Consider the following 23,695-nt stretch of genomic DNA (forward strand, 5'->3'; position numbering starts at 1 on the left):
AAGTGCCTTTCAGAGCAGGGTCCTGGACCATTAGCCCTTGTGTCCTTGCACGTGCAGCATCGGAAGATCCGTAAGAGGATTTTTTTTTTCCATTGCAGAGTAAAAGCTGAACCATTGCACCAACCTATTGTAGCTTCCACATAAGGCAAATGAGATCCAAAGTGCTTTGCTCGGCATTGTAAGAGGACAAGCAAACAGCTTGATTAACAGCACACAGAGATAAGCAGATGCCTCACCTGACCTAAGCAGCACTAGCAAGTTTGGGGGTGTTGGGAGCCGTGCATAGTGCAGAGCTCATGCAGGGCAGTGTGCGTGGCATTCATCTGCCGGAGAACAAACACTTCAAGATCTCCAAGATATCTGCATAGACAAACATTGGTTTTCCTTCCTATCTAAAAGAAACAATACTGCTCATTTTCACTGAGCAGACTGCTCTAAATAACGTGACATCTGTCTGGGTTCTCGGGCAGCGCGAGACCTGCCTGCAAGCTATGTAATTAATTGCTAGTTTGATCAATGTTTAGTTACTTGAGTCGTAGTTTTGTTTAAAACCTCTAAACTTGGGCTCTGATTCACTTAAAAGTAACTTCGAGCTAGAATTTGCCTTGCTTGCCGGTATTAACAATGAGCCTGAGGAACTAACCCTGTTGTTGGGACTATTTTTGATTCAAACTTGCCTTGCTGTGAGGAAATACTTTGTTAATGTGTAACAGATTTCCACGGAGATGATATGTTTGACCTACTATGCAGCGAAGGTACGAGCAGTTTGACTTATTCTTGAGAAACTTTTTTTTTTTATGTCAGCCTTTTAGTATCTACAGGATTCTCTCTCCATTTCACATCTTGCACCCACATTTCACTGCCTTTTGGACTCCTTACATCTTCATGTTAAACAGGACCCAGGAGCTCTGACTAGCTGTTTCCCTTACAAGAGTATTTGGATCCTGTGGTTAGAAGTGATGCATACTTTTCACCATAGCTTGGTGGCAGGAATGTACTAGTTGTGCACAGAAAGGAATTTCCACTCTTTCCTCAGACTTTCATCATCTCAAACAGCACTGGCACCTCCTTCAAGGCTGGAAACCTAGGGAACTAACTCTTCTGTTGCCTCATGTCTCTGATTGATTGTTGCCTCATGTCTCTGATTCATCTGTTCATTATTTTCCCCCGTGTGTTCAGTTAGGATTTTCTAAAATGGATCCAAATGAAATCTCCAATTCCTAACATTTGTGCTTTTGAAGCTTGAATGTAGCTGTATAAACTCAAAGGATGCTGCACGGCTTTCTTGCGTCTCTTAGAAGCTGCTAGTTTTATAGCCCGTCTTGTACTTCTCCCTATTCCCCCTTTTTCCCTGGTTCATACAGTTTCTACCTTTGGTGTGTGACCTTAATCCTACTCTTTCCTTTCTCTTTTGTAGATAACCTGGCCTATTCTAAGGATTCCCCAGCCAGTCAGAGATCTTCCACCATGGCGCCTGGCAGGGACCAGAAAGCATCCTACGGTAACACTGCATGCATGTCTAGATTGTAGGGATTGCTGCATGGGATCAGACTAGCTGCTTGTCTAAGTCAGGCCTCATCTCCACCTCACAGGAGGAGGATGAGAATAAACAATTTATCCTTAGACAAAGCCCCCATTCAGGTCTAGACAGTTCCAGCCACTCTTTTGTGAATTGGCCCCAGTTAGACATGGAAAAACCACTTCAGGCTGGGAGAAGGAAGGCTGAGGTTTTTCTTGGTTCAAAGGGATTTAAATACACCAATCCCACTGAAATTAAAAGGGGGTGGGGGGAAGCTGTCAAAAAAAGGGGCAAAAATTAGTTTGAGTCAACAGACCAAAAACTCGGCTGTTATTTTAAATTGCTTTAGCTAGGGTAGAGAATAAATCGCTGCAGGTAGGGAGAGCGCTGGAGATCCTGCTGTGTCTGTTTGCACGGAGGCAGTGAGCACGACTGAGAATGCACAACCCCAGCTTAGCAGGCTCCCACTTCCCTGCAAGCACAAGGCTTCCCTGGCCCCTTCGGTGCCCTGACGGAGGGAAGTAATCCACCCTCAAGGCTAATGCAGCGCCTGCTGTTGCTGTACCGGCAGCTGTTGGCAGCGCCCCCTACTGGAGACGTGGTGTTTCCTGGCAGAGGGATTTGTTCTGCCCACTGTTCATGCAGGGTGGCATCTTTTTTTTGCCAGCATAGCTGTGTCCATCCCCGGGGTTTCGCACCCCTGCCCAACACGGCTGTGGTAGCAGAATTTAGGAATCTAAGCCAGATGTTTGAACACACTGGCTGCTCTTTGCTACTAGTTCTAGCATTTCCTTTCATGTTCACAAGTAGAATGGTAGGGTATTGGCATTCTAGCCTGACTGCCATTGACTTACTTAGTCATCAGCCTTTTTAGTATGGAAAGGGCACTTTTGGGCAGGTGGATCCTAAAGGCAACCTCTAGTGCCAGGCTGTCCTGTTCTTTGAGAACAGGATGCTCTCAAGCCACAGTTGCCAGCTCATGGAGACAGAGCAGCAGGAACATGATAGCAATGTAGTATTCAGGGTTGTATCTAAGATTTGTAAGTAAATTGGCACTTCAGGCCTGCTGCTGGTGGTGTTCCTAGAAAAATGCGTTCTGGTGACATTGCAGTTCCTCTGGGGTCCAGAGAATAGGGATATGTGAGGATGCAGGTGCCTTTAACTTAGGTCAGTCCTGTTCCCTGCTTCCGAGGGACTGACAGCTGTCGATAAAGAAGAGAAACTAGATGGCACCTTTAATTCTTGCTTCCTTGGCTTAATTAGGCATGTGTAGATTTTAGATTATGAATAACACCTGCACGAATCATCACCAGTGAAACTCGTGTCTTCTGGCTGGCCCAGTGGGGAAATAGTCTGCATCTGGAAAACACAGGTTCCAGAGGAATTAAAATTAGGGTTGAAACCAATTTTCTGCCACTTATGTCTGCATTCAGCAGTTGGTTTACTGTTCGCCCCAGTTCCTTAGCCCTGTTTAACCAGTTGAGCACACCAGGGTTGAGCCAATCTTTCCACTAACAAAGCGAGCACAAGAACAACCACTTTAAATCTATTATGTAAACAGACCTGCTGACCAGCGAATGAGGTATTTGGTAGGTGAGGAACAAGGAGGAGCAATCTGCTTCAGTTTACCTTGATGATGCAATTAGAAACTGGGTTAAAAGAAGCAACCTTGCTTTTACTCCTCTGCTCAAACTTGGGTCCTTAGACAAAGAAGCAGGTTTAAATCAGATGCTGCTCTTCAACCTTTGAAAGCAAAATGGGAAGTGGAGGCAGCAAGAGTGAGTATTGCCTGAGTATTGGAACTGATTTGTCCTAAGGGCTGGGTGCAGGGGCAGATTGAAGTTGCAGATCTTAATGGAAAAGCTGTAGGAGTTTCTGGTTCTATTGTTGACAGACCTGTTTATAACTTAAAGTTAGATACTGTCCTACTAGAGTTCAGCAGAACTGCAGTCTCTGAGGTATGTGCTCTGATACGTTGGGAGAGGAAGAAATAGTCATGTAGTCTCCTTTTAATGCTTCTGACTCTTGGCTTCCAAGAATCTAACAAGCTGTCTATTGTGCTGCCCTGGGGTAGGATTCAATATGTTAGGAATGTCTTCCAGTGGTTTAAACTCAGCTTCTGAGCACGTTATAAAGCTATTCGTTTTTAGAGAGGGCGAGGGTGTCCCTATAACAATGCAGGATGGAAGTACGGTTAGGTGGTTGGCTGGCTGAGTGCCTGTTAATGATTTACGTTAATAGTTCTGGGCTTTTCTTGTAACATCTAAGTGCCTAGAATAGGGTTGGGTTTTTTTAATGTGAAATATGAATAAAAGAAAAAACATTAATTTGACAGTCTCTCTGAGACAGAGGTGGCTTCAGGCTAAAGCGGAGAGTACAGGTGAGACAAAGACTGCAGCCTTGCAGCAAAAAGCAAAATGGATTTCATGCTCCACACGTATTTTTTTAATGCAAAAAGATTTTTAAAAAAATAGCCAGGCCTAGCTAGGAATGGGGGTGTGGCCAAAACCCCGTCTGTCTTGCTGAGGTTGCTTTCAAAGAGCACATGTTGTTTTAAAGCATCCTCTTGTGCCCATGTCACTTCCTCACTGTGATTCCTGCTTTGTTTTACGCTTTGCTTTCTGTAAATTCAGAAGAAGCCCCAGGAGATGATGGGGAGGTCGTCACCACAGTCTGCAACAGCACAGGGGCCATCCAATCTGCAGAGTCTGCAGAGGAGCCATTCAGCACCTACTTTGATGAGAAGATTCCCATCCCTGAGGATGAGGTGGTGAGTGCAACTGTGCCAGGGAACCCCAAACCCTGTTAGCTCCACTTGATGGGGAAACAGCTTTCACTGGACGTGCACAGCCAGTTGCCGTTATGGGTTCTGGTTTCCCTTCCTGGTTAGGTTGAGACTGCCCTGTTTCAAATGCTGTGTGTATTTGGGATTCAGCTGCCCCTCTACGACAAAACAAGTGGCTCCCATGTTTGCATGTGGGGCAGGTCAGTTTCTTCTACATCCAGCTGCTCAGTTCAGTCTGAATAGGGCGTGCTCATGTGCCTGCCTCTTACTAAGGCGCAGCAGCTTCCCAAAATACTCCCTGAGTATGCATATGCTTTAAGTAACTACTCTGTCCTGTCATGGCTTGTCTTTCTGAGCCCCACTACTATCTTTGGGAGCGTAGCTAATGGCAGCACATTCTGCTTCATTGAAGCACAGAGTGAGTTCCCTTGTATGATGCCGGGAGGAAACTAGCTTTGCTTTTCTCTCTCTTCCCCAGAAAAAAACACTTCCCTGCAAGCAGAACTCTTGCAGCATAATGGCTCAGCCAATTCTCCTTTGCAGAGGGCTGCTGCTTTCTTTACTGCTCTGTAGTGAGCTACCAAGCAAGCATGTAGAAGGTTTCCAGGCAGAGTTAGCTGGGTATCGGCCCCTGACTCCAGTGGCTATGACCCTGAAGGGCTCCAAAAAGAGAGGTGCATAGAATACAAGAATGAGCCTGGGTGCTGCTTTTGTTGGAAGCAGTGCTGATGGCTGTTCCTGCTGCATCTGAGAGATGGGTGACTGGGCTTTCAGTGAGGCGGGAGCAACTTCCTTCTTTAATGCCATGCCTCATCCTAATAGCTCTGACTTTTTTTTTTTTCTGTTTTAAAGCAATCGTGGTTCAGCTTCCGCAAGCTCTGGGCTTTCACGGGGCCTGGTTTTCTTATGAGCATCGCCTACCTTGACCCAGGAAACATTGAATCGGATTTGCAGTCGGGCGCTGTTGCCGGGTTTAAGGTCAGTGTGAAAGCCCCCCAGTGTTCCCCCGAGCACTGCCAGGAGTGACCAGGAATAACAGTCACAAGCTGGCAGAGGGTAGGTTTAGGTTAGATATCAGGAGGCGCTACTTCATGGTCAGGGCGGCTAGGGTCTGGAACCAACTTCCAAGAGAAGTGGTGCAGGCTCCTACCCTGGGGGTTTTTAAGAGGAGGTTAGATGAACACCTTGCTGGGGTTGTTTGACCCCAGTACTCTTTCCTACCATGGCAGGGGGTCGGACTAGATGATCTGCTCAGGTCCCTTCTGACCCTAGAAACTATGAAGGAGTTCAACACTGGACAGCCAGCATGGCCACATGTTCCAATCAGCTGGTCTGTGCCAGGGTGGAAAGGCAGGGAGGGGGTGCTTCAGGCTGCCTTGGCATTGCTGTGCTGAGAAGTTGGCCAGGCTGTCCACTAAAATGGGAGCTGGGGTCCATCCCCCTTCATAGTGGCTTGCACCTGTCTTTTTTTGCAGCCTCTTCTGTGTATCAGAGACGGGTTTATAAAGCCAGGCATCAAATCCCAGTGGGGCTGTGCTTTCACATCTGTGTACTGTATGCTTGACTCCTGTCAGTGAGCAGGTCCAGGACAGGATGCCTGTGATCCCAGGTGCTCTTGGGGGTGGTGTGTAGTCTATTGAACTATTCCTGAAGTATCTCCAGGTTACTTACCCTGTGCCTCTGCATCTCTCCTAGTTGCTTTGGGTTCTCATGTTGGCCACCATCATAGGGCTCCTCCTGCAGCGTCTGGCAGCGAGGCTGGGAGTAGTGACGGGGCTACACCTTGCTGAAGTGTGTAACCGACAGTATCACAAGGTAGGTCTTGCATTGCAGTTGGTTAGGCTGGGAGTGGTAATCTGGGCGGGGTTTCCATGCCCTCAGCCTCTCTGCTTGTCTGTTTCTAGTCATTCTGCTAGAAATGGACTCGATGATCTCCCGAGGTCCCTTCCAGCCCTAATGTCTATGAAATATCTATGAAAAACAACTGTCTGAATGGCTGGGAGACAGACAAGTGGTTTCAGAACAGTACAGGGAATGACAAAAGTGTAGCCTACATTTCCAGACAGACCTTTCAGGTGGCTCTGAAAAAAGGTCATGGGGAGGGTGCTAGGACACCACCTCTGGAATGTGCTGATTCTCTGGTGTGACTGGTGTATCCAGCTCTGCCTTGGTCCAGACGGCCTCCTAGAGCACAGATTTAAAAAAAAAGCCAAATCCATATCTTTTGGGACCAAGTTCTTGCTCTTTCTGCACTAGTGCAGTAAAACTTAGTGGAGCCCTGGGCTTTCATTGTAGGTGAGTGCCAGGTAGACCCTCTTACAGCAAGGGTGGCTGCCAGAGGAAGCTCAATGGGGCAAGGTGTGGAAAGGAAGGGCGGGGGTTTCATTAATGGCTTGAAAGGCAAACTTTGGACAGCAGCTATGGGGCAGTAGAGCTGGACTAGGAATAGATTTGGATCTCCTCGGGTGATGACAACCTCACCTGCCTTTAAGTTGATATCAATCTTATCCACTTCCCTTCTCCAAGGAGCTTTGACAGTCTTGTGGGAATGTGTCAGAGTCATCCAGCCTCCACACGGCACTTGCATGGTTGTTAGTTCTGACCAGCTGTATTAAATCCTCCTTCTCTCACTGAGGCTGTTTGTTTTAAAAGATATATTTGCAGTGTCAGCTCTTGCCTGGTGCCTGTGGAGCTGAAGGGTTTAGACTTGACTTCCATAATTTTGGCCCGCAGTTTAAAGTAAGACAGATTTCTGTGATGATATTTGGTGAGCAGGTTTTAACATTAACCTTAATGCTAACCAAGTGCTTGTCTGCTACGTAGACACACCCAGGAAGATTAATCTGAATTAAAATTTTAATATTAAATGTAAGATGAATTGAATCCATTTAAACAGCTTTAAATCCCTGTGTGGAGTCCCTCACCCAGAACTTAAGTGGCCTTCATTTGATCTTAATCCACTTCTAAAGTGAATTAAAATAACCTGGCCTCAATTGCAACTGATTCTAAACCATAGTGTCCATGCAGGAGGTTAAAACAGCCTTAATTCTAAAATAGTATATCTAGGGAGGTGTTTAGTGTGTTTTAAGAATCCTCTTGAAAATCTCAAGGTTAGGCAGTCTGAGTTACCTTTTAAGGATGCTCCTGTCAGCAGCCAAAATCTTTTATAAACATTCCAGGCTGGCTTACCTTACTGTAATTTCTATCTACTTTTTATGTATACAGAGTCTTCTGTTGGAGGATGTTGCTATGCTTCAGCCTTGCCTGATCACTACGAGATGGGCAATACCAGAAACTGAAGTATAGGGGGAATGAGTGTCCCATAATGTCCAACAATAAATCTAGGGCAAAGTCAAGAACAGAACCGAGGAGTACTGGTCTGTTTGTGTTTGAACTTCCTCTTAAAATGATGGAAGAGATGTAAATGTAACCTTTTCTTTACATGAATGTGACAAATCATGGGGAAAGAAATTGTTCTGAAAAATAAGCCATCATGTGCCTGCAACACCAGCCTGCTCAGACAGCATTCATGGCTGCGTAAGCATGACTTGCACTTCTGATAAAGATGACTAGAGCTGTTTGATGGAAAGTGCTGATGTTTGTTTGTAAAAATTGCTTGTGCAAACAAGTTTAGCCTTTATGTTGGCTTATTGGTCTGATTTTTTTTTTTTTCCCCACCTTCAAGTTCCCTATAAGTTGTCATGTTTTGTTTTGCTCTTTGAAATTTCTGCTGAAGGAGCATTTTAGGAGTTGTCAACCTTTCACCCAATTACCCCCCAGTCTTTGATCATCCAAAGCTGCAGCGAACATAGCTGTCTAGTTTCACTATCCAAACTAAGCAAAAGGCAGAGAATGAACTGTAGAAGTCCATTCAATGTATCAAGCTCTTCTTAGCAACCTAAGGGCTTTGATCCAGGGTCTGACATTAGTGTGCATCTTTCCATCAACTTCCCTGGGGCTTTGATTCAGGCTCTGCAGTGTTAGTAGGAATGCAGGGAAAAAAAAACCTGTCCTCAGTTTCCACTGTAGAGGTCTTTTGCTGTTTCTAGTGCTTAACACTAAAGTCCGGTGTTTGTGCCAATAGGTCCCTCGAATAATCTTGTGGCTGATGATTGAGCTCGCTATCATCGGATCAGACATGCAAGAAGTCATCGGCTCAGCAATTGCTATTAACCTCTTGTCTGTTGGGAAGTAAGTCAGCTTTTATTGTCAGCAAGATGTGGGGAGTGAGTGGCCCTCTCTGTTTTTGGCATTCCACCAGAAAATGCATATGTATGTGTGGGCATGCCCAAAAGATATTCGTTTCATTTCTTGTAGCCAGGACTCTTAGAGACTCAGCAGATAAAGCCTCTTCTTAGGCCATGCACTACATTAAAAGTATTTGCGTTAAAGATTTAAGTGTAATTGGCATTTCTGAGCTTATGCTGGCAGCTGCCATTACAGGTTTGATATAGAATATTATGTTTAGTCCTACAAAGTCAGAACTGTGTGCTTCTAAGTCAGAACTGACATTGCAAGTGCATAGAGCAGGGCTGTCCAACTGATGGTCTGTGGGCCGTGTGAAGTCTGTGGGAGGGTGCAGCTCTCAGACCCCAAACGCAGCCACTGCACCCCACATGACTCCAGCTGCTGCTGCGCCTGGGGTCACTCATCTTCTCCTTCCTGCCCTAGGTTTTGCTTCCTCCTCCTACTGTAAGGGGGAGGGTGGCACAGCCCACAGTGCTCAGGGAGCCCACAATACAGTGCAGTGGGATTGGGGTGGGGGCTGCCTACATGTGGTGCAGTGGGATTTGAGGGGGGAGGCTTGCCCACGCATGTGAGGGATTGGGGTGGCCCAAGAGCCTGTGGCTCCTACTAATGCAGCCCCTACTGGTGCAGCCCCCAGCAACTTAGAAGTTTGTCAGCCCTGGTGTAGAGCATCCGGTCCTAGCAGACTGTTTTTTGACGAGGCCTTGCCTCTGCAATCAGGAGGTCTAGAAATGAAAACCAAATTGGGAACTAAAATCTCCTGTCTCTCACCAACTGTAGGTAATTCTCCACACCCTGTGAGGAAGACTTTAGGTATGGTTTTCTTTGGTTGAAGGCTGAGCTGTTAACAGAACTGTCTTGCATATAAAACAGACCTCTGGCCTCTGACCCTTAAGTAGCAAAAGCATCTTGTCAGATTAGATACAAAACCTCCTCGGTACTCACATAAAGTGACTGTGATCTCTGCCCCAAACAAAAGGAAGCCTTGATTCTAACATATATTAGCTTGGCTGGAAGAGCAAGGATTACTGAAACAAACCCCTCTTGTGTATGTTCTCTGATAGGATCCCTCTGTGGGGAGGTGTGCTCATAACCATTGCTGATACATTCATGTTTCTTTTCCTGGACAAATACGGTAAGATTTATTTTCACCCTTCTAATTTTTAACATATCCTGTGATGTGCATGGAATAGATGAACTGTTGCTGTTGTCCCTTCAGCATGATACCCGTGAGACTCATCCTCTGTGGCTTGTCCTTTCTACAGGCTTGCGGAAGCTTGAAGCATTTTTTGGCTTTCTAATTACCATCATGGCACTCACGTTTGGATATGAGGTAATTGTCGTAGGAGCTTTCCTTGGAAACGAAGGGCGAATTTCACCTCTGTGTTCTCAGGAGATTTTTGTCACTGTTCTTATTTGCCAAAGCTGTTATGAACAGGACAAATTGCATTTCATCCCCTGATTTCTGCCCAGTTTCTACCAGCTCTTCATGGAGTCTCCTCAGTGAACACCCACCCCCACTCCCAGCCACCCTACTCCATCCACCCTCCAATTCTGGAAAACCCTTAAGTTCATGCTTATAGTTAATTGCATTAGACCTGATTTTTTTGTTTTTCTCTGTGAAATTTTAAAACCCACAGAAGATGTTTTATAGGAACTTTTTTACTTCAGCCATAAATTATGTGCTTTAATGCACTCCCAAACACAGGTGCTTCTATGGCTTGTGCCCATGTCCTGAATAGACATAGGGTCCTTCTGTGACTCCTGGCTGAAAATGGTTTGTGTTGGTCTGCAGGTGTACCACGCAGTGCATGGGAGCTACAATCTTGCTGTCCCAGTATCCATAACCAAAGATCTATGTAGGGTGACACCCCCTTGTTTTTTTTAAATGGGGAGTGAAGCTATTATCATGTGATTGCACATTATAGATGGGGCAAATCTGGGCCTTTGAATATTTTCATGGCAGCCCTTTACCCTGTGTAGAAGTCCTAATGACTCTCTTGTGTCCTTGTGCAGTATATTACAGTAAAACCAGACCAGGGACAGCTGCTGAAGGGAATGTTTTTCCCTTACTGCCAAGACTGTGGCACCCCTCAGCTAGAACAAGCCGTGGGAATTGTGGGCGCTGTCATCATGCCACACAACATGTACTTGCACTCCGCTTTAGTAAAGGTAAGAAAGGAGGAAACATATCAGGAGGCCTGATCCATTTGAGTCATCACAGCCCAACCCTTTAGGAGTGGGATTTTTCCAAAGCATTCTAGCAAAGACTGAGTCCCGGTATACACTGAAAAGCATGTCTGTTGTGGTGGAAATCCTCCTGGAGCTGCAGTGCAGGTGCTTTGCCAGGCTGGTGGGAGGGAGTGACAAATCCACATGCCAGCCAGGCCCTGCTCCCTCAACCCATGCCCCTTTGCTCCCTGTATGAACCCATAGTATTGGTGCACTGACAGCTGCTCCATGGCAGTGTGCTGAGTATGCTAACCTGTGGCCTGGCCTGTATACAGCTCTGTGCAAGGCACAGAGGGGATCTGTTGAAGGCCAGGATGTAGCACTCGGTGTCCACTGTTCCAGTAGGAGGAATCTCCTGTCAGGCATCGAGTTGATTCACATCTTTGAAACATGCTATCCTAACAGGCTCTTAATCTTCTCCCTCCAGTCAAGGCAGGTGAACCGGGCAAAGAAGAAGGAAGTGCAAGAAGCCAACAAGTATTTCTTCATCGAGTCATGCATTGCTCTCTTCATCTCCTTTCTCATCAACATCTTTGTTGTCTCTGTCTTTGCTGAAGCTTTCTTTATGAAGACTAACGAACAAGTGGTAGGTTTCCAGGGCACTGGCCAGGCAGGGGATGTGTACAGGGTTGCGGAGCACCTGGGTTACTGTGTAATAGTGCTGTACTATGTGCAATAAGTACTGCTTTTCCTGGACCTGAGCACTTCACAATCAAGGGGCTGATTTTCACTTAGACCAAGGCCTCTTTGCAGCCCTTAGAGAGGCAAAAGGGGTATATGTGTATGTGCAGCCAGAGCAGTGTGAAGGGGCCTCTTGACTTTTCCCCCTGATCTTGTGCTGACCTTCAGGATGCACGTATCATGTTAACACTAGTGCATCTTCTCTGCCCCAGACTTTGCCAGGCAGAATTTATTCTTCTCAATCTTCTCACAAAGGTAGAGCTCCCTAAACAGTCCTGTCTTGTTCCAGCTCACAGCCTGCACGAACACCAGCAGCCCATACTCTGGGCTCTTCCCACCCAACAACAAAACCCTGGAAGTGGATATCTACAAAGGGGTGAGTGGTTTTTAGAGTGGGGCTGAACAGGGTGCACTTAGCTCAATGACTCCAGAGCCATTCGCTGAGTTCCAAGCAGTGACTTCTGTTGTATAAATGGAGGCTGCTCTGTGCTGGAGCCTGTAACACGGGTAGGAACATGAGGCTTGTCATGCTGGGACTGAAATGTGCTTGCAGTTCAGCTCCACAGTTGGGGGTTAGGACAGTGACTACCAGCGGGGCTCTTTTGCCATTTTTTTGGCAACCCTTCACTTGCAGGTTGCTCCTCTTAGTTTGTGTTTGAGCAGTTAGCCTTAAGACCTCACACCAGCTGCCTTATGACTGGAAACTCTCACATTTCAGGGTGTCGTTCTGGGTTGTTACTTTGGGCCTGCTGCTCTCTACATCTGGGCCGTTGGAATCCTCGCTGCAGGTCAGAGCTCTACAATGACTGGAACCTACTCCGGGCAGTTTGTCATGGAGGTAAATGTTGCCAGTGCGCTGGCTTCTTCCTGCCTGTATTTCTTCTTGCTCCTACTTGAATCCCATAATATAGAGACGCTCCTTGGAGGTCTCGCTTTCCTTCTTGATCAATTGTTGCTGGATCAGACGTTCATACTATTGGTGCACCACCGGGCTCTGGAACTGATTGTGTAGCTCCTGCCAATGCTGTGATGAGGCAGCATTGCACCGGGGAGCTCCTGAGCTGGAAGTAGCATTGTAGAGGCAGAGCTGGTTGGTTGGTGCATGTCTACGCTACTTCTCCTTCAGAACCAGCGCAGGCAGAACGGGCACAGCGTGTCTCAGAGTGACAGTGCCTGGCATCCCATAAACATACGCTCAGGTCTTGGACTCCCATTTGAAAAACCAGAGTCTAAATCCCTTAGGTTCCTTTTATAACACACAATATCTCCACCTCAGCCCTTCCCACCCACCACTGCAGTTTGCTTCATTGGAATGTCTCGGTAGCAACAGTCACTCTTCTGTTTCTCTCTATAAAAAGGGATTCCTCAATCTGAAGTGGTCGCGCTTTGCTCGAGTGCTCCTTACCCGCTCCATTGCTGTCACCCCAACACTACTGGTTGCCATTTTCCAAGATGTTGAACGGTTGACAGGGATGAACGACTTCCTAAATGTCCTCCAGAGCTTGCAGGTAGGCAGCTGTATGCCTGGGTGCTGGTCTAGACCTGGTTCCCAGAGAGTTGCATCTAGAGTATTTGCTACTCACAACCCTTCACTTCCAGGTTGCTCCTCTTAGTTTGTGGCTATCTGTTTTAATCAGCTAAGCTAGTTGGCAGAGGAGCTCTGGATGTAGAGGTCTGTGTACAAATGGCACTAACAATGTGTAGTGGTTTTGCATATACAGTAATTATAATCTCTGAAAATCGCCAGGAGACGGGTAAGATTTCATCTTTTCAGTTCCCAGGTGTACAAAGACGTAAGTATCCATTTACAGGAACTCAGTTTCCATTGTATGAGGAGGAATGGGAATCAGGGGTTTGGAGAAGAACTTTTGTCTCCAACAGTTCTTGAACTAAGCTTACTGCCAGCGCTCTGTAATGCTACACTGCACGGCCCACAGGGAGAAAGAGTCCAGCTTGTGCTGGCTTTAGAAGGCAGAGGAAAAGTAGTGGTAATCCTTTGGTCACTTCCTACAAGGAAAGCTGCTTTATTTTTGTTCATTGTTGAATCTCAATGCTGGGAGAACCCCAGCTTTGATTTCAAATTGCTTCCTGTTTCTGCCATCCATTGACACAACTTAAAGAACTAGGAGGAAAAATACAGTTGGATACAAACAAGCTTTGGACATGCCTTTCTTTTAATAGTAGTATAGAATGGGTGCCCAGGATAAGTCCTGTGGCCTGCTTTTGGCCTGCAGAGCCCTGTCCCCCAGCCAGTGGTGCTACATGTGGGTCTCGAGTTTATCCATGCGGTTTGCACTGGTTTGGTCCCATGCAGTGTTCACAGTGCCTTTGCAGGGCTAGTCTGGGGCATATGTTGCTCACAGTTCCTGTATGAGGCTGGTCTGCAAACCCAGCCTGGCCTCCCGGAAAGCACTACACCATTTATCCAACCCTGTGCCATTCATCTACACACCTGATGAGTTTGGCGCCCCTCGTGTAGGAAAGAAACCAACTAACCCTAATTCTTTGGTATCTTATTGTATTATTTCAGCTGCCCTTTGCCTTGATCCCTGTCCTCACCTTCACGAGCCTGCGACCTGTAATGAATGACTTTGCCAATGGACTGTAAGTACACAGAGTGGCCCATACATCTGACCCTTTCCTTGTTTAAAATCATCTAAGACCTAAATAGGCCTGTAAGATCTACCTGAGGTATTTTAGTTACCATAATGGTGGCCAAATGAGCACCTTGCCAATGCTTTCGGTGGTAGGCCTGTGTTATAGAAGTGGTGCCTGGCAGACCACTCTGGCAGTTGTCCTATGTATCATTGCTTTCTGTGCTGATTTCTTTATTTGCTCCCTTCTTTTTTTTATCCTTTGGTTTTGCTGTAAAAAGAGGCAGCACTAGTAGAATGATTCTGCACAGTGCACTGAAAGCTTTTGTGCTCCTGACTTTGTCCAGAGTCTCTCTCTGTGCAGTATGGGCAATGTTCCTGCCAAACCACAGGGGAGTCTCTGGCAGGACTGGGAGCTGGAGCTGGAGCCATCGCCATCCCCTGTCCCTCTCCTCATTATGCTTGTTTGGACTGCCCTTGCAGAGGCTGGAAGATTGCTGGCGGTGTGCTCATCCTCATTGTCTGCAGCATCAACATGTACTTTGTGGTGGTGTACGTCATGGCCCTGGGACACGTTGCCTTGTACGTGGTGTCTGCAGTCGTCTGTGTTGCCTACCTGTGCTTTGTAGCTTATTTGGTAAGTACTGTCCTTCCATGCTCGGCAACAGGACTGCCCCTGGGTAATATGATTGCTGTGGGGCTTGGGCAGGGGAAGCTCGTATGTAGAGCTAAAGCAGTGGGCCTGTATTCCTAGAACCTGGACATTAATGATAATAATTAATAATCCCTAAAATTTAATAACCCTTGCAACCATTCACATTCTCGCATCCTGCCAGATGCATTGTTGCACGGGCAGGGAAACTGAGGTGCATAAAACTTCCTTAAGGATCCCACACGTGTATGGCATGAGGTGCAATTGTGGGGTCCAGCATGAGATGCAATCACATTTTATTGCCAGATTGCAATCCCAGGTTCTTCCTGTGGATGTGAGCACTGCAGCTGATGAGGCTTGCAGCTGCAGTAGCATTTCACGTGCTGCCGTGTCTACAGGCGTGATCAGCTATGTACATGGTGCACCCCTCTGGCTGGGAGACCCCCATCAGCTGCACATTTTTTTTTGTGAAATACTTTGTGGCTTATTCCTTGTTCAACCAATGAATGGCATGATAGAATATGTGGCTGGGTCTGATAGAATATGTGGCTGGGTCTGGTTAATTAGGTCTTAAGTGTAACATGGAGATATGGGGCCTAAGGTTCAGGAAGAACCAAGAACTTCTGGTTTGCAGTTTAGCACTGCATCCATTGGTCCGTATAGCTCCTGTTTTCTCTCCTATCCCAGTTCCTTTGGTGAATCCCAAAAGACTCCAAAGGCAATGGGCTAGAGGAGCTAAATAGTTTGAATGACACTTGCCAGATCATGCAAGAAGCCAGATCTCTCTGTGTGTGTTTGTACAGCAGACCCATGCAGGAATGCCTACTGACACTTAGGGTGGCTTCTGACACTTAGGGTTACTGTACTCTTGCATTGTCTGTGGGTTGCATTCTGAATGGATTTGGTTGCCTGACCAGTTAATTATTAATGAAAGCACCTGCTATCTAGCATCCCCTCTGCATTTCTGTTCAGAAGCACATTGGTTTTTTTTTTAAATGTGGCTGATTAAAAATATTTTGCCTTGCAGCTATGTGCTAATAACCTGCCCTTTTAATTGCAGAGCTGGCTGTGCCTGATTGCTCTTGGAGTCTCTTTCCTGTCTTGTGGGCAAACGGTAAGCGTCACTAGAACTCTGCTTACTGAAGAACCATCTGCATCTCCGGCTAGCTAATTGCTGGGGTCTGTTGTATACACAGCAGGTAGCCATCAGAGCCAGTGCGTTTCTATGGTTTACTATGTGAACAAATCCAAATGTATGTGCAATTTGCACAGAAAATATTTGTGTAGGGAAATGTTTGTTGTGTAGACGCTCCAATGTATATACTGGGAAATAGATTGTGTTGCTAAGATACTACAGAGATGGCTCTTTCCCTTGCTGACCTCTCTAATCACACCTAATGAATGCCATGCTGCTGCTAGAATAATGCTGATTTTGCAATCTAAGACCTGCATGTGACTTACTCTTTCTTCAGACACTAATGTGCTTAACAAGCTTACAGACAAGAGGCACGCTCCATTCTCCAGACTAACCCTTTCATTTAGATAGGCCTCTGCCTCTGAAGTCTTCCGGCCTCTCTTTCATTTTGACTCAAAAATAGCAAATTCCGTTGCCTCTAAAGCTTAATCCAGTGCAATAGAATTGTGGGGGCCTGGTTTATATATGCACTCAGAATAATGTGGTTCCTAATCATAGAGCCAGGAACCTTCTGAATTGAATAGTGAACCTGAGCTGGTCAATTGGAATTGAACTGCTCAGACAGTACCTGAAACATTAATCCTTCTACTGAGAGTTAAACAAGTACTGTGTAAAACCTGTGATGCAAAGTGACGTAATCTACCTCTGCAGATCACAATTCAGATCCTGATCCCAATCTGGAGATGACATTTGTATCTCTTGCTGTGAGTGACTGACAGAATAGCTGCTGATTTCAGTTGAATATTAGAATGAATCCAGGGTTCAGGAGTCCCTTACTGAAAGAAGTGGTGTGCCCAAGAAGCACTGAAAACCACTAAGCAGTAAAAAGATTATCTCTTTTTCCTACTTGGCTTGTGATTCTGGTGATCAGCAAAGGAAAAGGTATCTTAAATGGTTACTGCCTTTATGGTTTTGTGATTTGTCATATGTGCAGTACTAATAATAATGTTGTTTCCTACAACTTGCTGTCTCCGAGCTTGGAGACCTGTTATTGCAAAATGTGCTCAAAGTCTTCACGCTTTTGGAGAAGAACAATGGGTCAGCTTCTCTCTTTTATATTTGTACTTCCAGCTTGGCCCATGTTATAACTTCCCCTGTTTGTCCTTCTCAAGTTGCACTTGTGCTTCAGCAGTAGACACTGCAAGCAACTCTTCCCCCTTTTTCCACCTCAAAGGAAATCTTAAATTTAGTATTGTAAAGCTTGCTGTGAGAAATGTGTGTTCCTTTCTTAAGGATGAACTGTGACCTCTGTTTAGAAGTGACTCTGAATTAAGTATTTGTATCCTTGAATATAGGGTAGGGTCTAAGGGTACTGGGTATATTTTATGACTGGATTTGGAAAAGCGTGCATAGGAAGTTCAAATCAAGATTCTTACTAAGTAAGACTTTTTTGGAGGTTTCGGCTGATGGCAGTATGAATATACAGACATTTTTTGTTGCATTAGGCAACAGTCGTGAATAGATAAATTCACTGAAATGCGACTGCTCTAAAGTCTGCCATTATCTCAAGTGATCAACACTTGTTTGTGATCTTGATCTGTGGGGTTAGTGCATTAGTGTTGGCACCTTCTGGAGATCAGGGCTTGAATCCTGACTTTGGTCACAAGCGAAAGTGGGTTCCCAAGGATTGTGAGCCTTTATTTTTTCACTTCACAAACTCGTGCCATAATTGACTGGCTTCTGTTCCCTGAAGAAGCCCAAAACTGGAATAACGGGTGCTGCTGGTCAGGGTCGAGGCCCTTTTGCAGGTCTGTGTGTGCGCAGGTTGCACAGCAGCTCCATGTGTGCCTGACCTAACCCGGTGTTGTTCAGCCTTTGCTCTCCTGAGCAGAATCAGCCTGGTGTTACAGACACCAAAGGCAGTGAGATATTTTAATGAGGGTGGCCCATGCAGGTACGTTTTCAAAGCTGGTTTCTGGAGCCATTGTCAGAGATGAAGCTTTTTCAGGTAACTTTTAGTTTGTCTTAGTGTATGTATGTCATGTGCACTCGTATCCCAAGAACACTAATCTGTCTGTGAAGGAGCTTGTCTTGGTTTTTAGAGGCTTGGAGAGGGAAGTTGGGCATTGGCTATTTTTCTTTTTCTTTTTTTACTGTAATTTCTATTTTCTTGAGCAAACTTCCTATGTGGAGGGGCTGGGTCCCTAGCCAGCCATATGCTGAACTTTCGGTGGTGTTGATGGGAGATGAAGACCTGTCCAAAGCATGTGGAAGGAATGCCCTTTTATATATGTCTGCTTCGGGAAGTGTTTCTCCTGCCGGCTAAAGTGGGAACATTCAGCGCAGGTCAGGCTAGATTGGTTCGCTTTCCGTCTGTTGTATCTGACACAAGCAGATGATGCCTATGAGCATGGTACAAGGCTCTGCCCTTTGTATAGGCACTAACAGCTCTGCAGTGGGGTTATACAGTGCTACTAAATGGGACAATCGGTTTGTACCCCCCACTATGCATGAGTGTGACTGACTACATAAGGAGCAGGGCAATGGAGAATCTGGCTCACTGTTTCAGAAGACGCAGTTAAGCATCAGCCTCGTGATTTTTCAGCAAGTGCCACTTCTGTTGTGGGAATGAGAAGTGCACGCAGCTTTGAAGTGAGCCAATGAAGTGGTTTCAGAAAGCTGAGGAGGAAACCAGTGCTACTGATTCCAGCTGCTTATAGGCAAGAGACAGGATGAATGTCTAATGGCAAAATTTATAGCTGCTAATTTTTTTTTCCCTTTCTTTTAAACCCCCATTTTACGTATACATACGGAAACACCAACAAAAGTTTCTTTTTTTTTTAATTCTCCTCTGGCTATTGGGCACTAGAATTTAGCTTTTGAAGTCCAGTCACTCAAAATTCCAGCTGGAAATCCTGATTACACGTCCCAGCAGGGTTTGTCGGTTCATATCTGGTTCTCCTGTCTTGTGATATAAAGCAAAAGCTGGAGTATATCATAATCGTTTTCCCTTGGCTGCAAAATCTGGACTGTGTAACTGAAGGCATTTTTCTGATGTGAAAACCCCTATTAGATTCGGATCTAGTTGCCTTTGTTAGCTTATAGGTTGCTGAGGTGTTTTTGTAGAAGTCTCTTAAATTTTTATGTATTTTAAACTTTCAATTTGTAAAGCGTTGGAAGAAAACCTAACTCTTTCAATGCTGTTTTAACATTTTTCCTCAAAGCACCTTGCCTCAAAGACTGTTGTCTAGACCACTGTAAAAATGCAACCATGGCACTGTTGAAAATTATGGGGACTGTATATTAAAATCACAGCTATATGCAGGAGCTCATGTATCAAATTTTCATCATGTGCTGCACTTCGCATCCATTCTCTGTGAAACTGATCTTTTTTTTTTTTTTAATTGACCATGAACCAGTTTGTATGACATACATTTTCAATTAAAGCAACAGACACTTTTCAATTTGGTTTCTCGGGTCTTTCTTTTAATTGCTGCTAATATGTTGCCTTGGAAGAAGCTTGTGTTAATTCCCAGATGATGCTGATGCCATACAGTATGGGCTCCATACACTAGATTGCATGAGAGCACCTCTTCCGCTACTAACGCTCCAAGATCTGCGTAGTTAATTATCACTAACCACTCTTGCCAGATATTGTCATTACAAATCATTTAGCCTTACAATCATTTAGCCTTATAGGTGCCAGCCGTGTTCCTGGTTTCCACTTGGGCAAGCAGCTAGCTTAGCTTGATATTCTCTACCATCTTCAAGGTCCTATGGAGTGCCAGCAGATGTGAGGGATTGACACACCAGCTGCTCAGGAAAATGCAGACTCATTACTAGGGTCTTCTTTGGGATGATCCTGGGTGGAAGACAAATTTCCCATCCTATTCTTAGACCCCTTACCGTTATGTTTATGAGTGTCTTTCTGCGTGGTCCCTAATTTAGCGAACACAGTACATGGCCTAATAGCATGACTTCTCCTTACTAAGAAAACTAACGAAGTGCCAACATGTTTCGCCCAGGAACAGCTTTCACTGGGGATGAGCCCTGCTTATTTTTGTGATGTATGATATAATGGTTTTTTCTGGCCTTAACAGTCTGATAAAGGCAAACTTTGCCCTGCCACAGGTGAGACACAGGTGAGATCTCTCATTATTTTTCACTGTTTAACTAACAGGAGATCTTGCTTCTGCTCAGAAATTGGAAATGTGTGTTTTAATGTGATATAGGAACTTTCTCTTCCCCTTTTTTATTGCAAGCTTTCCTTGCCTGCCTTAAGTGAACCAGAAGGCGTAAGTAATGTGCATCTTTTGGGGGTTTTGTCCCTAAGAGGGAACGCTTGAATTTGTGAATATGCCACAATCTTCTGATAACATTTAATATTCATGTAGTTTTTGTTTCTACCTGGTGAGAAACGCTTTTGGTAAGTTTTGGTCTGTTGAAATGTTTCAAGCTTTAAATTCATAATGGTTGAATTTGTTTAAAATTTGAATTAAGCATGGCTGCCAGATTTGCAGAGGAGAATAATATATTATATTTGCTATCTACATGGAATTATCCAAACCTGCATGTCATAACAGGAAATGGTAACAGAGGCAGACCCTCCTAATAGAGAAGTAACACTCCCTTGCCTACCTTTATTATAATGTGCATTACTGTGAAACTGTGTTAATGAAAAACCTCCCAAAATAATAATTAAATCTGGAAAAAGAGCAGGTGAAATCTGTTGCTCTGAAACTGGATGCTCTTCCTTGCTTAAGCAAATGCTTCATAATGAATCAATTCTACTTGGGGCTTGTTTATACTCAAGTTCTTTCAGATTAAGTCAGCATGTGCATTCAAAGTGGTATTATCCAGGAATAGCTAATCCATGTCAAAAATGCATCTATATGTACTTTTTCCAGAATAAGAGTACCTTGTTGCAGTTTCATGTTAACCTGCTTTGATAGAAATGGCTATTCTGAAATAAACTTCAAGTGTAGACAGGCCCTGAAAGAGGCTCAATGTACTAATGAAATGGAGATTAGCTCTTCATGTTGTAGCATGCTATATAGTCTTACTTTGCACTTTTTAAGAAACAGTCTAGCAGTGAAGGTATGTACGGGATCTGTAATTGGCAGTAACCAGCATGAAATTGCAAGCTGTCTGCTCTGTCGGTCTTAGCAGCTGAATGAATCGCCTTTTGTGATTTAATCAGGTGCAAGTTGCTTCAGTCATTCCAATTACACTGTCCTTCAGGGAATCAAAATAATGCTAACAGCACAATTAACCAATTTATCAACAAGCCACAATTTATTGCTGGTGATTTTAAAGAATAGGGCTTGCTTTAACAATGCTTTGGTTTTAACACCCCAACAGGTTTTTTGGTAACAAACTGGGTAATTTACACTTGTAGGCAGCCTCCCCATAGGACAAATGATTTGGGGTCCAGAAAATTGGAACCCACCTGATTATGGCTGCAGGGACTGTGAGCTGCTGCTTGGTTTGCAGGTGCTTGATGTTCAGTCACTGCTAGTGTCCCTGTGAAGTAAAACTGCTGGGAAGGCAGCAGATGGGTGAGATTATCACTTACCTGCAGGGAAGTACTCTCAGCTACTGCCTGCCTTGGAGTATTATTTTGTGGCTAGGCTCCAGACCAGGGTCCCTGGCACTTCTAAATGATACAAATCCTGTGAAACTCGCCTGAGCAAGGCATTTTCGGCATCACTTCAAGCCTTGATCAAGGTTTTTTGAAGCTTAAGCCAAAGCATAATACCCTTCTGGTCCCACTAATGCTGGTTTATAGACTTGAATCTAATCACACTTGATTTCACTATCTTTGGCTTCTGTTACTATAGCGGTTTCCCTAACCTTCTTCTTCTTTGCCTTCTCTAGTATCGGCTGGGATTCAAAACTCACCCTGAACTCTTCCTTCTGAATAATGTCGATGCAGATTCGGTTGTGAATAGATGACTTCCTGAGCTGCGGTAGGCAGAATGGATGGGTTTTTATTTGGAAGCCCCGTGGTGCTGCAGAAAACTACTTACCCTCCTTTTTTAGCTCAGAAACGGGTACAGTCAAGGATCACAAACAGCACTAAGAGTTCCTGCAGGGGGTGCAGGATGCAACTACTGTGTTAATGTGAGTGTTACATGGAACTTACAGGTGCTGCACTTTACATCAGCCTTGAAAGCTGTCACAAGACCAGCGAAGAGCCACGGTCAAGCTAATTTCATACCCAACACACCCCACTGGGGTTTTTTGTTTTTTTTTTAGCTAGTTTATTCTTTTCTTTAAATATTTTTTGATACAAGTAAATAATCTGGGTGGAGAATTACTGGGACTTCGATATTTTATTAATTTGTTTAGATTTGATCTTGTCCTGCCTGGTGTTTCTTAGGCTAAATGATAGGACACTGCATTTTATTTTTCTGACTTTTGAAAAATGCCAAACTTGTCTGGTTGGGCATCACTTGAGGGGTTTTTTTCTGTTCAATTGCAAGTGGAGATGACACGGCAAGAAATAATTAACCAGAAGACTGTGAAACTAAAAGCCCCTGGAAACTAAGGAAGAAGCATGCTTGCTGTTTCCATATTGCTCAGGGGGGGTTTTGTGAACCAGCAGGGCTGTGTACAAGGTGATCTGCATTCTTTTATCATCCTCTTCCCTCTCCAGAATGCCCCATGCTATCTATCCAGATACTTGTATGACCCCCAATATCTGAACACTTGCCACTTCAGACCTCTCCAGCCTCTGCTGTGGCCATCTGAAGAGGCCCCACGCTTCAAGAGAATGGTCCACCTCTCTTTCCCACTGGCCTCTTCCCCATGTGGTCTATTCAGTACCTGTTCTGTGCGCCATGGTTTTATTTAAAGTGCTCCCCCCACAACAACGTTGCTGAGTGCTGCTGTAATTGCAGCAGAGCTGGGATGGGAGAATACAAACAGGTTATCCTAGTGTGTTCCTTCCGACATGTGATTTCTCTGCTGTCAGTCAAGGTGTTGGGACTCCTGACCGGTGGTGTGTTGAAATGTTTTGCTCTTAAACTGTACTTTTAGATTTTAAGACCAAAATCCAGGTTCTTTCTAGAGGCAATGCAAACTTAGACTTCAGAGGAATGCCTGATGAGAGAACTATAGAATACTTGGTTCAAGCATCTCTGTACTTTTAGGAGCGAAGCTGATCTCTTCATTGTGATCTCCCAGTGGCATGTGCCACATGCCTGTGAAGTGCTAACTAGAGAACTTCAGAAACTACTTCACATTAGGCTTGATGGTTAGCCCCCATGCCTGAATAAACCATGTACTGCTCTCATCTACAAGTGAAACATGGCCTTTGATCTGCCCTCTGTTCTGGAGGGAGTTGGCTGGTTGAATTTTCACAGTTCAAAACATCACAGACTTGGCACACATGGCATACACCAGCTTTGTGTGTGCATGGCGTTTCGGGAAGCCTTGAGCGGTACTCAGAATCACGTCTGAACATTGGAAGTTTCCAAACTCAGAGCCTGAAGCCATGGAGGGAGAGCGTGTGTGTGGCTTTTTCCTTATGGGCTTGTTGGGTTTTTTTTTCCCTTCAAACAGATAAATGTGCTAAGATCTCTGAGACACAATTTCCTTTGCATGAAAGTCATGCTGGATTATATTTTTCCAAATTTGCATCTGGGTTCTGTTCTGCGGTAGCTGTTACTTCTGTTTTTCATTTGTTTTTTAACCAATGAATCATTTTTGTTCTTCTAATTTGGCCCTAATTTAATAAATTATCATCTGGGTTGTGAAGAACATGGTGAAGGTCCAGACTTTCAAATAAACATGTCAAATTCACTTTAGCCTTTTCTGCTCAGTCTTAATCTACTTAAGAAACCAC

The 23,695-nt window shown here is 44.9% G+C and overlaps 1 protein-coding gene across 15 annotated transcripts in view; it reads left to right on the forward strand.

Moving 5' to 3' along the window:
• Positions 1-23,695, forward strand: part of SLC11A2 (solute carrier family 11 member 2) — a 35,016-nt gene that overhangs the window by 5,137 nt on the left and 6,184 nt on the right. For 6 of the 15 annotated variants that reach the window (XM_090050677.1, XM_090050678.1, XM_090050675.1 and 3 more), the window contains 16 exons: positions 1,418-1,501; positions 4,153-4,289; positions 5,157-5,282; positions 6,000-6,119; positions 8,389-8,495; positions 9,617-9,687; positions 9,818-9,885; positions 10,569-10,724; positions 11,212-11,370; positions 11,755-11,841; positions 12,184-12,303; positions 12,824-12,973; positions 13,996-14,069; positions 14,543-14,696; positions 15,772-15,825; positions 21,724-23,652. In XM_090050677.1, the coding sequence (XP_089906803.1) occupies positions 1,468-1,501; positions 4,153-4,289; positions 5,157-5,282; positions 6,000-6,119; positions 8,389-8,495; positions 9,617-9,687; positions 9,818-9,885; positions 10,569-10,724; positions 11,212-11,370; positions 11,755-11,841; positions 12,184-12,303; positions 12,824-12,973; positions 13,996-14,069; positions 14,543-14,696; positions 15,772-15,825; positions 21,724-21,801 (1,695 nt within the window). In that variant the 5' untranslated portion in view covers positions 1,418-1,467 and the 3' untranslated portion in view covers positions 21,802-23,652. Of the gene's footprint in view, positions 1-1,417; positions 1,502-3,173; positions 3,298-4,152; positions 4,290-5,156; positions 5,283-5,999; positions 6,120-8,388; positions 8,496-9,616; positions 9,688-9,817; positions 9,886-10,568; positions 10,725-11,211; positions 11,371-11,754; positions 11,842-12,183; positions 12,304-12,823; positions 12,974-13,995; positions 14,070-14,542; positions 14,697-15,771; positions 15,911-21,723; positions 23,653-23,695 lie in introns of those variants that run through there. The other 9 variants (XR_016442862.1, XR_016442863.1, XR_016442861.1 and 6 more) reach the window with 4 other exon arrangements.

Source organism: Crocodylus siamensis, chromosome 6 (genome assembly GCF_052110815.1).
Source record: "Crocodylus siamensis isolate JL-2025a chromosome 6, ASM5211081v1, whole genome shotgun sequence".
Taxonomy (NCBI): Eukaryota; Metazoa; Chordata; order Crocodylia; family Crocodylidae; genus Crocodylus; species Crocodylus siamensis.